Here is a 13,089-nt window from a genome sequence, read left to right as displayed (position 1 = left end):
GAAGCGCTAATACCAAATTAACGTGTCTCTGGCAGCTATCAGTGGTGAGGATCTGAAAGAAAAAAGTAAATAAATGGATATAAGCTACACGGCTCAGTAAGTAATCCTGCATAATCCTACCGGATCAACCAGTAGACTAAACATGTAAATCAGGGTTTTGAGAAGCTGACATGCATGTTTATCTAATAATCATCATGGCATAATAAGTATGCGATTTAAACAAAGCAGTAGTGCAAATCACAACAATTTTCATAATATATGCATATGAAACCGTGCCCCCCGGCATGCCGTGGTCCTTTTTCTCTCGGATGCTACTACGAAGTCCATTCGGCCACTGGCGGGGCCAGCTAGTCATTCTCGGCCACTAGCAAGGCCAGCGAAGTTATTCTCGGCCACTAGCAAGGCCAGCTCAGTTGCATTCGATCAGTAGCATCTTTGAGCCCGTTACAGTGCCTCTTGGCTAACTAAGACTTTATAAACTTACATGCATGATTAAAATATCAGTATCATCATGTCGCATACATAGCCATAGCTTCTGGGATCATGCAAGTTACTTATGCATTGTAACATATCAGGCATGAAACATATATACTTAAAATAAATGCTTAGGAAACATTAATAACATAATATGATCCATAACAGGATTAGGACAGGTTACTTACATTCTTCACTAATCATGCATACAATTCAAATTGTATAAAAAAACACTGGTTCATCTTATAAAACGTATTACAAGATCTACGATAGGATTAAGACAGATTACTTACCTCAATTCGCTTTCCAAATTGCTCAAGTCCAGGTGACTAATCCTCAATCACCTAAAACAACATCATAGGGATTACATTATTCCCCCTTCATTTATTATAAAATTTCTTAGTTCATCATACTATGAACTTACTTGCTTGGGTCCTATCCAAGGATTTAGCCCAAGTCCAAGTTGAAGCCTTTGGGATTCGATTTAAAACCAGATTGGGTCCACCTGGGTTGATTGGGTTTTTAATTAAAGGATTGGGCCTCGTTTATAATTGGGTCCAACCTTTTCTAGCCAATTGGGTCCTCTGATTTGGTCAACGTGGCTCATTTGGGTCTGAGTCAGGATTAGCCCAAGGTCAATTCGACCTTCTGTCAGTTAAATTGGGCTTGAATTGGGCCTGATTTACAATCAATTAGGTATGCTGAGACCAACTCAGCTTAATTGGATTCAGACCCAATTTAATTTGGGCTTAACGTGTTTCGGATCCGAACCCGATTCCGGCCCGTTAACCCACTCTTTTCTTTTCTCTTCTCATTTTCTTTCTTTTCTTTTCTTTTTCTTTTTCTTTTCTTCTCTTCTCTTCTCCTTTTTCTTTTCTTCTCCTTCCCGAAGCTTCCTCCCCTCCTCCTCTCTTTCCTTCCTTCTCTCCCGATCTCCCCCTTCCTCTCTTCTCCGACGATGGCCGGACGGCGAGCGGAGGGGAGGATGGCGAGCGGAGGGGGACGGGCCACGACCGGCGGCGTCCGCGGCCAAGCCCCATGGCATCCCCGGCCGAGCCCGCGGCCGAGCTCTCGGCTTCCCCGGTCTTCTTCTTCTCCTCCGGCCGGATCTACGGCCTCTTCCTCCTCTCTCTTTCTTTCTTTCTTTCTTTTCTTTGGTCCTTCCCCTCCGGCACCACCCCATATTCTCTCTCTCTCTTACTCCCAAACCCTCTCTCTTCCTCTCTCCATTTTCCCCTGTGAAGGAAGAAGGGGGGTTTGGGAAGGCCGAGCCACAGTCGGCAGTGCCACCGCCGAGCTCGCGGCGTCCACAGCCGCGCCTGCGGCTGAGCCCACGGCCGCGCCTGCGGCTGATCCCGTCGGCGCGGGCGTCGGCTGCTGGCAGACCAAGGGAGCGGCCGCACGCGGTGAGCCCTGTTTCTTCCCCTTCCTTTCTGTCTTTGTTTCTTTCTTTATTATCTTGAATAAATCAGGAGGAGAGAAGGCAGGGGGCTTACCTAGCTTTTGGAAGAAGTCACGAGCCTCTCCTCCGGCGACGGAAGTAGGTTGGCAAACCCTCTCTCTCTTTCTCTCGTTCGGTGTTTAGGGGGGTCTGTGATTTGGGGTTGCCGGCAGAGGCTTAATTGATTATTTAGAGGATGAGACCCCCCTCTAAGAGGTCCCATCCTCTCCATTCCCTCCTGCTCCGGGACTGGCCGCCGCCTCCCCTTGTCTCCGGCGCGCCGGCAGCGGCTGTCAGCAGGGGTGAGGGTCACCCCTCCCTGTCGGTCTTATCCCTTCGTTTTTATTTCTTTTTTTTTTTTTTAAATATGATAACAGCACTGCCCACAGTGAAATTTGGGCCCAACCCTTAACTGGGCCCATTTCTTATTGGGCCTAGTAGGTTCTGGGCCCGGACATTACACAAGTGGACAAAGTTGGACCTATCTTTGAAGGATAAGCAACGACTTGCCATTGGAACAAATGGCACAAAGATTTAACCTAGTGATCGGTGTCACAACTGATTAATTTTTCAACCTTTTATCCAATTGGCTCTCTTTTGATTCAAGTTTGGACTTCATGCTAAGGTTTGCAGCATTTTCTTCTTTCCATCATATGGATGCTCCTATTTTGACATCTAAGATTTCATAATTGAGATGTGTACTTGTGGCATACAAATTATTTTGTCTAGTTGCACTTTTTTCTTTTTACAAACAATGTTAGATTGAGTTAATTAACATTTCCTATACTGCCATAAATATTCATTGAATTCCAATCAAGTAATTTGTCTTCTATATTGTTTTATATCATTCTTAAAACTTGTGATATTGCATAAGGAGCATAATATCTTTTCATATTTAGATTCAAGTGTTTTTTTGGTGTCTACTGATTTTTATTAAAGTAGAACTTGGTAAATTTGCTTATTATGTTAAGAGATGATGGGATGAGCCATGCAATTTTTTTCTCTTTATTCAAAGTATATAAGTTCTTGGTAAAGGGATTATGGATTGGATTGCTACGTGGTCCCCTTCTGTCAAGCTTGCACCCTTCTAGTGATTACTCTTGGATGCAAGTGGACAAAGTTGGACCTATCTTTGAAGGATAAGCAATGACTTGCCATTGAATAAAAGGGCACAAAGATTTAACTTGGTGATCGGTGTCACAACTGATTAATTTTGCAACCTTTTATGCAATTGGCTCTCTTTTGATTCAAGTTTGGACTTCATGCTAAAGTTTGCAGCATTTTCTTCTTTCCATCACATGGATGCTCCTATTTTGACATCTAAGGTTTCAAATTGAGATGTGTCCTTGTGGCATACAAATCATTTTGTCTAGTTGCACTTTTTCTTTTTACAAATAATGTTAGATTGAGTTGATTAACATATCCTATACTGCCATAAATATTCACTGAATTCCAATCAAGTAATTTGTCTTCTATATTGTTTTATATCATTCTTAAAACTTGTAATATTGTGTAAGGAGCATAATATCTTTTCATAATTAGATTCAAGTGTTTCTTGGTGTCTACTGATTTTTATTAAAGTAGAACTTGGTAAATTTGTTTATTATGTTAAGAGATGATGGGATGAGCCATGCAATTTTTTTTGTTTATTCAAAGTATATAAGTTCTTGGTAAAGGGATTATGGATTGGTTGCTACGTGGTTCCCTTCTATTAAGCTTGCATCCTTCTAGTGATTACTCTTGGGTGTAAGTGGACAAAACTGGACTTATCTTTGAAGGATAAGCGACAACTTGCCATTGGATAAAAAGGCACAAAGATATAACCTAGTGATCGGTGTCACAACTAATTAATTTTGTTATTTGATCAATTTTGTATGCATCTGGTCTTGCAGCTTATGACTTCCATGAGTTACATAAAGATTCAACAATACATTAAAATTGTTTCATCCCTTGTGTTCCTCACGTGTCAATACGATGTTATATATTTGTTTGCTTGCAATTGGACTACTTGCAATTGCAGATGCGTCAAGTGAATGACAGATACATGTCCAAAACAACTGTTGGGATGCTTACAATTATAGCTGCAAACTATATTTAAATTACAAAACATGAATCCAAATTATGTAATTTTGAATTGTAGGCAAGATTGGTTACCGTTCCAATTATAGGATTGGTTGCAATTGGGAGAAGTCCTCAACCCTCATCACTCTCCCCATGTTAAAGTTTAATATTTATATAATTTTAACATCTTCTATATGTATTAATTATTTTAGTATATACATGATAAAATATAGATTACTGTTAAAAATACATATTATCATATCATCAAATAAATTTTATAATATTATATTACTATGATAATTATAACTATAATATTAATAATATAACTATTATTATGCCCATAATACACATGATTAATTATTATTTTTATAGTTTTATCTTGAAGATTCTTATTATAATCTTTATGTAAAAATATAATTCAAATCATAATTATACTTAAATATATATTACATAATAATTATTATGCATTAAAAATATATATTTATGATAATAATATTTATAACTATATAATAGCAAATTATTTTATAATGATATAATTATTATAGTAATTATTTTATAATATAATAATATAATAATTATATTATAGTTTATTAAAACTATGAAAATTTGAAAGATATTTGAATATAATATTATGTTGATGAAAGATCACAATTTGATTATCCCATGAAAATCATCCCATAAAATGGTTCCATCAAGCATTGTTTTAGCTTTTTATTTTTAAAATTCAATTATTGGTTTTCATGACCATACATAATGCTTTCCATGAAGAGCAAGACTATATATTGCATTTTAGTTATACAATTTCTTGATTATGTTATATAGAATTTTTTGCTTAGCTAGAAATCATTTAGAATCCTATTACACTCTCTGGTTGTTTGTTAGAAAGAGTGCCCTTGATAGTCTTAAATGATGTGTCAAAATCTAATTATAGGTCAACTTACATCATAAATTACATCATCTATTTTAGATTGTTGTTGTTGTTGTTGTTGTAATAAGAGTAAGGATTAGAGACCAACCTAAACTATAATTTCCCATGTCCGGATCTTATGGGATGCACCATCAAAATTTTTTATCCTGAATATCTAGTTGCTAAGCAAAAGGTGTAACTCTTATGCCAAGCCCTAGTTTACATAATATAAATTATTAATAACTTTTTTTTTATAATAACAACTTGAATTCTATCATTTATATTGCATTAAAATAAATATTAATTAATAATATGGTAAAAAAATTAAATATAATACTATGAATCATGGATTGGTGAGTGAGAGAGAAAGATATTGAAAATTATAAAAAGAACGACAAAACATAAAATGACTTTTACTCTCGTTGCACCCTAGCATGTGATACGCATGTTTTACATTTTTTTTTTAATTTATATCTCATCACAAAATGGTGGTAGAGAACAACAAACAGAAATGATTTTTTTAGTATAATCTCATAAAAAAGTAAATATTTTATTATATTTTGCTATATTTGTTTATAGTTGATATTTTTATTTTTCTCTATTTACTTTCTATTGTAATTTTTGTGATCCTTTCCTTAAATATTAGTAATCAGTTTTTATTTTTTTATATCAGAAGCTGAGATTTTATAATATATTTACTACAACTCTTGTAATTAGAAAAAATCTTTTATTTATATAAAATTATAATTATAATTTTATTTTTAATTTGTATATAGCTAGGATTATATAGGTAATTTAGAGAAAAGGGATTTTTGATGGCAAAATCTAGAAGGAAAATTCCTAGATTTGAAATTTATATTTTCAATATATATGCCTGTGCATGCGTATGTACGTATATATAGGAGTAACCCTCTTCAAGTGAGTGTCCCATACCTATTTCAATTAGGAATTCTTTTGCTATCTATGAACTTTGTCTAGGGTAAGCAATTAATCTTATAAATATTTTTCTAAAATTTGTTTAATTTAAATTTTAAATTACTTGTTTTGATACAAATGATCAATCACGAAAGTGGGCGTACAACCTCAGTGCGTAAGATGAAAATCAGAGGAACAAAGGCCAAAAAATGTCAAAAAGCATGGACTCTTTACCCAGGAGAGGAAATCAGCAAAAACATCTGAGATAAAAAACAAAAATTCGAACGCTCCGGTTCCGAAAGAAAAGAATAAATCTGAATAAATTAAAAAATAAATCAGGATATTAGATCGGATCGAATGGGATAAGGCAGCGAGGAGATCTTCCGAAGCACGTGCCAATAGTCAGTTCAATTATTATGCACGTGCATGAAAAATGAAGGCAACCACCGTGCCGCAGCGCCCACGAGAGTTTTCGCATTAATTGTTTTCTCTTAGCGGCATCACGTGTCCCAAACGTGGCCGTAGGAATTTCTTGCGTTACGAATTGGAGCTTCGCAGCATCGTTGTCGTGCTAACCATGAATCGCCGCGCATTGGCACGTACCTTTTAGAAAGAGAGAGAGAGGGGTAGGTGGAGGAGAGAGAAAAGGTTTTTGTTTTTTGTTTTTTCTCTAAAAAAAAAACACCACAAGGTCCACAAGGAAAGGCTGCAAGAGAAGTGTTAGAACCAGTCTCCTAGTCATCACTGAGCGTTAAGTCTTCCAGTTTTGTTTCTCATCCCATTTGTCTGGCGTCCTTCTCCTACCCATCTCCATCTCATAGCTATCTCTTACTCCCCTTCCAGGAGAGGAGAGGAGAGGACGATCTGGGCCATGTCTTCGTCTCCCTTATTGGAGTCTGGTGGAGGAGAGAGGAGAAGAGAGGGATGGTGGAGAAGAATTTTGGACGAGGAGGAGGCCAAGAATCAGCTGCTGTTCGCCTTGCCCATGATAATCACCAGCATGTCCTACTACGCCGTCACGCTTGTCTCGGTCATGTTCGCCGGCCATCTCGGCGACCTCGAGCTGGCCGGCGCCACCCTCGGCAATTCCTGGGGTACCGTCACCGGCATAGCTCTCATGGTACCCACCTCTTCTTCCAGCCTTTTCACTGACGGCCATGAGTTAACTCAAGAATTTAATGCTTCCATGTATATTGGTTTATTTCTTTGATAGTTTAACTCGTTTTTTTTAATTTTTTAAAAAAAGTAATTTTAGATAAATTACAAAATCTTTCCAGTGGTTTACATTTATTAGACTTACATCTAATAGTATTTAAAACCTATATTTACATCTAGAAATCATTTGTTTCATATAAAAGTCGAAGCTGTTCTTGAGTGGAAAGGAGGATACACACATTTTTTTATATTCTTGGTGGCTATTAATCTCATTTAAGATTATTTTGGCTATTTTTTTAAAAAAATTAAATGGTATTTAGGTTTTATTTAAGTTTAATGGTTTGGCTAACATTCTATTGAGTTATGAGTCAAAGTATTGAATAAAAATGAACCTCGGAAGAGAGGGTAAGCTTAAGTTTTTCAAATTATTAGATATAAATATAATTTATCTCGGAGAGTTTTTAGATATGCTTATAATTTTAAGTTGTGTGGATACAAGCGAGCAACATTGATATCCATTTGTATTGATATCAGGCAGATATAAACCGGTAATGTTCCAATATATCAGCAGATATAATATTCAAATATGGGCAGACTTTTTTTTTTTAATCAAGTTTCTTACAATCTTAAACTATTGCTTCAATAATAAATATTCAAATGAGATTCTAAAATAATAGTTAATTTTGAGTATCTCAGTTCCCGTAGCAGCTGCCAAAATCTCAGTATATCTCGGGACAGAGAACGAATCCCGGTATATGCTGTGCACTGCAGTTGTTGGTTTTTTCTACATTAAGATAATTGACTGCTATAACAGATGTAATTAGCTGGAATAATGAAAAAAATGGAAAATGACAGCAGAAGCTAATGACATAATTCGATAAAATAGCTAGCCACATACTGTTATGAATAGATAATCCTGCATAAAATGCGAACCTGAAGCAACTCGTCTTGGATTAGCAACATAAGAATATGGAAATTTGGTCACAGATTCCAACTACTGTGTTTAGCTTAAGGAGTCCAAACAAGTCAACAATAACTGCTTTAGAGTTTATATAATTGACTTTAGATTTCAGTTTACACAATTAAAGATTAAACAAATGTTTTGACATCAAGCAATTAAACGTCTCTTCTCTTCCTTCACAATAGAAAAGGTCAAACACATTTAATCCTTTCATCAAGCCTCAGCAAAGCTAATTACTAGGTGGACCCTACTGTACATCTACAAAATAATACTGGCATAATAAGTTGGTGTGACAATTGACACTATTGATAGTAATCATTATAATGCAAGGCACAAGATATAATATACTTGATGATATTGTGACTTTCTTAGAACCCATAACTTTCTTTTCAAGTGGTTTGTAATTTTTCACTTTGCTGCTTTGCTGCTTACATATTCTGTTCAAGTGCAGCTGCTTCAAATTACTGTCCCTTTGTAGATTTATTGGATTGGTTCTTTATACAAGTTGCCAAATTTTTGCAAAAGTGAATCACATGGTTTGAAAGAAAATAATATTACTGCTTTCTTGGCTGACTACCTCTTTGCTCATCTGTGATGTTCTGTTTCAGACTGGTTTAAGTGGGTCTCTCGAGACACTTTGTGGTCAAGCATATGGTGCAAAGATGTATCGGATGCTAGGAATATACCTACAATCATCAGTTCTTATAGCTACATTCTTTTCGATCTTAGTATCCATCTTATGGTACTATTCAGAGACCTTATTGATCTGGCTGCATCAAGAACCAGAAGTATCAAAAATGGCTGGCCTCTATCTGAGATATCTGATTCCAGGTCTTTTTGCCTATGGCTTCTTGCAATGCGTTATGAGGTTTCTCCAGACTCAAACAGTAGTGATGGCTCTGGTTGTGTGTTCAGTACTCCCACTAATTTTCCATGTTGGGATAACATATTTACTGATCCATGTCCTGGGCCTTGGATTCAAAGGAGCTTCGCTTGCTGGCTCCATATCATTATGGTTATCATTGTTGATGCTGGCACCCTATATCAATTACTCAGAGAAGTTCAAGCGCACTTGGGAAGGGCTCTCGATGGAATCTTTTCAGTATGTAATTTCTAGCTTGAGGTTGGCTGTTCCCTCGGCAGTGATGGTCTGGTTAGTTAGCAGAACTGTCTTGCATATGTTAGATCAGCATCACTTTATATTTAAATGTTATGTAAATTTCTTGGATTGGACCTTTTTTTTTTTGCAAAAGAAAATTATATACAATCTTGTGGTCTGTTCCAAATCAGTTGGTAGACTTTTAGTATATAGATTAGGAGCTTGAACTGTTTAGGGATCATTTAGATCAGATGGCATGATTAGTGCACAGAAAAGTAATGTGAAGAAAAATTGATTTTACCCGGGACTAAATTCTGAACTTTGGACAATGAGGGCTTATGAAGATAACATAGTTCTTCTTGTTTAGGATATGAAGTCATGAGTCTTGTCTATTGGTATCTTCTGATATCTGAACATTTCGGATACTGTGATCAACTATAAATGAATCATGATCTCTGTATCTAATCTTTTACCTGTAGCATATAATGATTCATTTATGTAGAGATGTCATTAATTAAAATTATGTAGTTTAGTATGACAAATGCAATCTATAGCATCTGCTGTTGTGCTAAAGACAAGACCTCTAGTTGAGTAACAAGGTAAGCTTTTTACTTAAAAAGAAAAGAAAAGATTAAATATGCTAAGCCAATGTTGAGGTAATGGGTAGTTGAATAATTTATTTCAATGCACAAACATCATGGTCATCATGAGATTGTGTGAATAGCAGAGCTCCACTGGAAAAGTAAGAAGAGTAGAAATAGAATATTCAAGCAAGTTTGAAGGCTCTATCTCTATGATAGATCACAAATGGAAATTTTAAGAGAATATAGATTGTTGCTGAAATATTGAAGTCAGTAAAAAGCTGCAAAAAGCTTGCTAGCAGGAGGCAAAATATTTATTAATCACCTAACAAATTTGCTGACAGGATTTAAACTAGCTTGCAGTGGCATGGGAACGGAAATTTATGGTTATACTCCATAGAAGACTTTGCATCACTTTCCATGACCCACTCCTGAATCTTTCCCAAGAGAGAATTGGACAGATTTTGTGTTATTACAGAGGATAGATCAGGTTTCTTTCTTCAGTTCTGCTAGATGATCATGAAAAAAAGAACAAGCTAAAAAATATGAAAAAATGCATTCAAATCCACATAGAGCTCCTAACTATCTAGTTCTCTTATAAATGTAGAACATGATACATGATTAACTGCAACTGACATAAAAAATGTTAGATATTCTCTCAATTCCAGGATAAAGAGGGTATGCTTATCTCTTATGAGTGAAAATAGAACATAAATTTACTAAGGACATAAAAATAGTGGAATAGAATTCGGCTAACATGAGTTACTAATAAATTTTACTTGAAGGAAAAAATGTTTTACAAATGATGGTTCGAATTCTCGTTTCAAGCTCATTATATACTTCAAATATCTGTATGTCTGCTTTCTTTTTTATGTAACCAATGGACTCAAAAATCTTCATCAATTTCCATCTTTTCTTGGATGGAATTTTGTCACTCATGCTTAAATCTTATTGTGGGTTCAGAGAGGACCAAGTACTATAATGGATGAGTTTCCTTCTTTGGGACAACGATGTGATGCAGAGAATCTAAAACTGATGATTTCTTTCTTGATATCTATCAACTCGTCTTGTGGAGAGATCGCTTCAAAAGATTCTTCTTCGATAAAGAACATTAAAGCTTTTGTAAGATTTTGCTACCAACTGGTTCTGAACTTCAGGATGAACAATACGTAAATTTTCCTAGGTTAGAGGAGTTATTTTAAACTTATTCCAAGATTTGCAACATTTTGGCCATCTCGTTTCTCAGCCAGATTGAAACAATACCATTATGATCCATTTTGAATGAAGTAAGGGAAGGAGTTGAAGATTGAAAATGGGATTGTTGTTCTTTATTCAGCAGCTTAAGCTGACATTTTACATCCTTTAATTCTAACATCTGCTCGGGAAACAAAGGCAAAATTATGGCTACTACAGCATGTACACTGCAGTTAAATGGAATAACCTTTATGGCGTCAACAGCTATTGGTTGGCACCTCTCCTCTAAGGGTTTTCGCAGAGGAGGTCTAGGATCAAATTCTGCATATTGCTCCCACAAAAAGAAAAATAAAAGGCATAGAACCAAAAAGAGGCATAGTACAAAAAAGAAGGCATAGTGCAGAAATACATAACTCATAACAACCGGAATACCCTATATGCACTACTTTATCCATTGCTTCTTCTTCTCTCCATTTTTAGCTATTTGGTTTTCCATGGCTCCTTTGCTTATGGTTCAAACAGCAAACTCTTGTTTTTCTTCTTTTTTCAGCCTTGAATATTGCGCTTTCGAGATCCTTGTTTTGCTTGCTGGATTGATGCCAAACTCAGAGTTGAGTACTTCAGTAATAGCAATGTGGTATGATTTCTTATCCCTCTAAATTTTGAAGTCATCTTTCTGAATACGATTATAGGGCAAATCCAACAATAGACAGTCGGAACTAAGTGGCACGTGTGATCCAGCGTGAACACAGAAGCAATCTCGTACATGATCACATACGGATTCAGTGCAGTTGTAAGGTACATCAAGCAACTCTCTTCAGTTACATTAGATAGTTTTCTTTTACAATGTTTACCTATTTATTGAATGCGTAAATTTTGTTCCAGCACGCGTGTGTCAAATGAGATAGGCGCTGGAAATACAGAGAAGGCTAAAAATGCTGTTGCTGTGACACTGAAACTCTCGATCCTTCTAGCTTTGACAGTTGTTCTTCTACTAGTTTTTGGTCATAATATATGGGCAAGCTTGTTCAGCAGCAGTCATGATATTATAAGGGCATTTGCTTACATGACTCCACTACTCACAGTGTCTATAGTATTGGACTCAGCTCAAGGAGTTTTATCTGGTAACTACTGTGCAATTATTTTTTGTTTGTCATAGCTGTGAAGTTTCAGGATTTCTCTTATGCAATGTTTTGCAGGAGTATCTAGAGGCTGTGGTTGGCAGCACTTGGCAGCCTGGACCAACTTAGTAGCATTTTATGTAATTGGCATGACATTGGCTCTTCTTTTTGGATTCAAGTTGGGATTTTATGATAAGGTGAGTAGACTTTGTTTATTATCCGAACTTGGTCAATAGATATACATTTGTGAGGATGATATACATTGTGTTCTTGTATTTTCTTTTTCACTTCTCAAATTTTAACCCTTGCAATGCTGCAACTCCACATCTGATTGGTCATATTCTCGCATTCACAACCATGCTGTGTAAGTAAAACCTCGGATAAGGGTCAGCATTTCAAAGGATATAGAAGAGGCTAGAGGGTGCCCCTCCTATGATACCACTAATTAAAGCCTCCGCACAAAAAAAAGGCTGGAGTCAATTCCAGGGCTTTGATAGGAAGAAACTTCACCAGTAAGCAAGCTGGCAGTTTCTAGGTCTACCTGATCAGCCTGTTGCTTATACTACATGCACATATTTATACGTACCATTGATAACCTATATGGACTTTCATGAAGCTAATAAGACTTGCATAACATTCCACATCCTTTTGCGATGCGTAATATTGCAAAAATGCATCCTTTTCTTTTCATGATCAGTCGACATGATCTCTAGGTTTCCAGTTAAGCTTAAAATGTTGGAAGGCTTCTGAAGTAAGTTTTCTTGGTGCAGGGATTGTGGATGGGTTTGATCTGTGGTCTCTTCTGTCAGGCTTGCTCCCTCTTAGTGATCACTCTGCGCACTAAATGGACAAGATTGGACCTCCTAGCGAAGGATGAACAAAATTATGTGCTTGTTTAGCTAGAGGCATTATAGAACTCATGAAATGATGCTAGAGATTTGCATCATCTAATAATAAGCCAATGAATGCCTATTCTTTTAAGGATTGAGCATTTTCAATTTCAGAATATGATCGCGCTTTATGATAGAGCAGCGAACGTGTAAAATCAAGTGTTTATCAATTAGCAAGGCTGTTAGCGCCAAAAGGCAAATGTGTTCTTTGGTTTACTATATGTATGCAAACAATAGCACCACACAGTGCTTGAATCTTCTTCCAGCCAAACTGCAGCAGCATTTAACTA

At 36.2% G+C, this 13,089-nt stretch overlaps 1 protein-coding gene across 1 annotated transcript; it reads left to right on the top strand.

Annotated features, from left to right (window-relative positions):
• The first annotated feature begins 6,531 nt into the window (after nt 1-6,531).
• Nucleotides 6,532-13,089, top strand: LOC103695889 (protein DETOXIFICATION 18-like). Its single transcript, XM_008777331.5, has 7 exons — nt 6,532-6,918; nt 8,523-9,067; nt 11,339-11,425; nt 11,530-11,586; nt 11,674-11,912; nt 11,988-12,106; nt 12,680-13,089. The coding sequence occupies exons 1-7, from the start codon at nt 6,670-6,672 to the stop codon at nt 12,806-12,808; spliced, it is 1,425 nt and encodes a 474-aa protein (XP_008775553.4). The 5' UTR covers nt 6,532-6,669; the 3' UTR covers nt 12,809-13,089.

This window comes from Phoenix dactylifera, chromosome 9, assembly GCF_051530095.1.
Source record: "Phoenix dactylifera cultivar Ajwa chromosome 9, Ajwa_hap1_PhDact_Kaust_v1.1, whole genome shotgun sequence".
Taxonomy (NCBI): Eukaryota; Viridiplantae; Streptophyta; class Magnoliopsida; order Arecales; family Arecaceae; genus Phoenix; species Phoenix dactylifera.
The sequence above is the reverse complement of the archived record's forward strand: the minus strand, read 5'-3'. Positions and strand labels throughout refer to the sequence as shown.

Coding starts and splice junctions, on each gene's coding strand:
- LOC103695889 (XM_008777331.5), top strand. CDS start 6,670: ATGTCTTCGTCTCCCTTATTGGAGTCTGGTGGAGGAGAGAGGAGAAGA. Junction 6,919..8,522: donor TCACCGGCATAGCTCTCATG/GTACCCACCTCT, acceptor GTTCTGTTTCAG/ACTGGTTTAAGTGGGTCTCT. Junction 9,068..11,338: donor CCCTCGGCAGTGATGGTCTG/GTTAGTTAGCAG, acceptor TTCTTTTTTCAG/CCTTGAATATTGCGCTTTCG.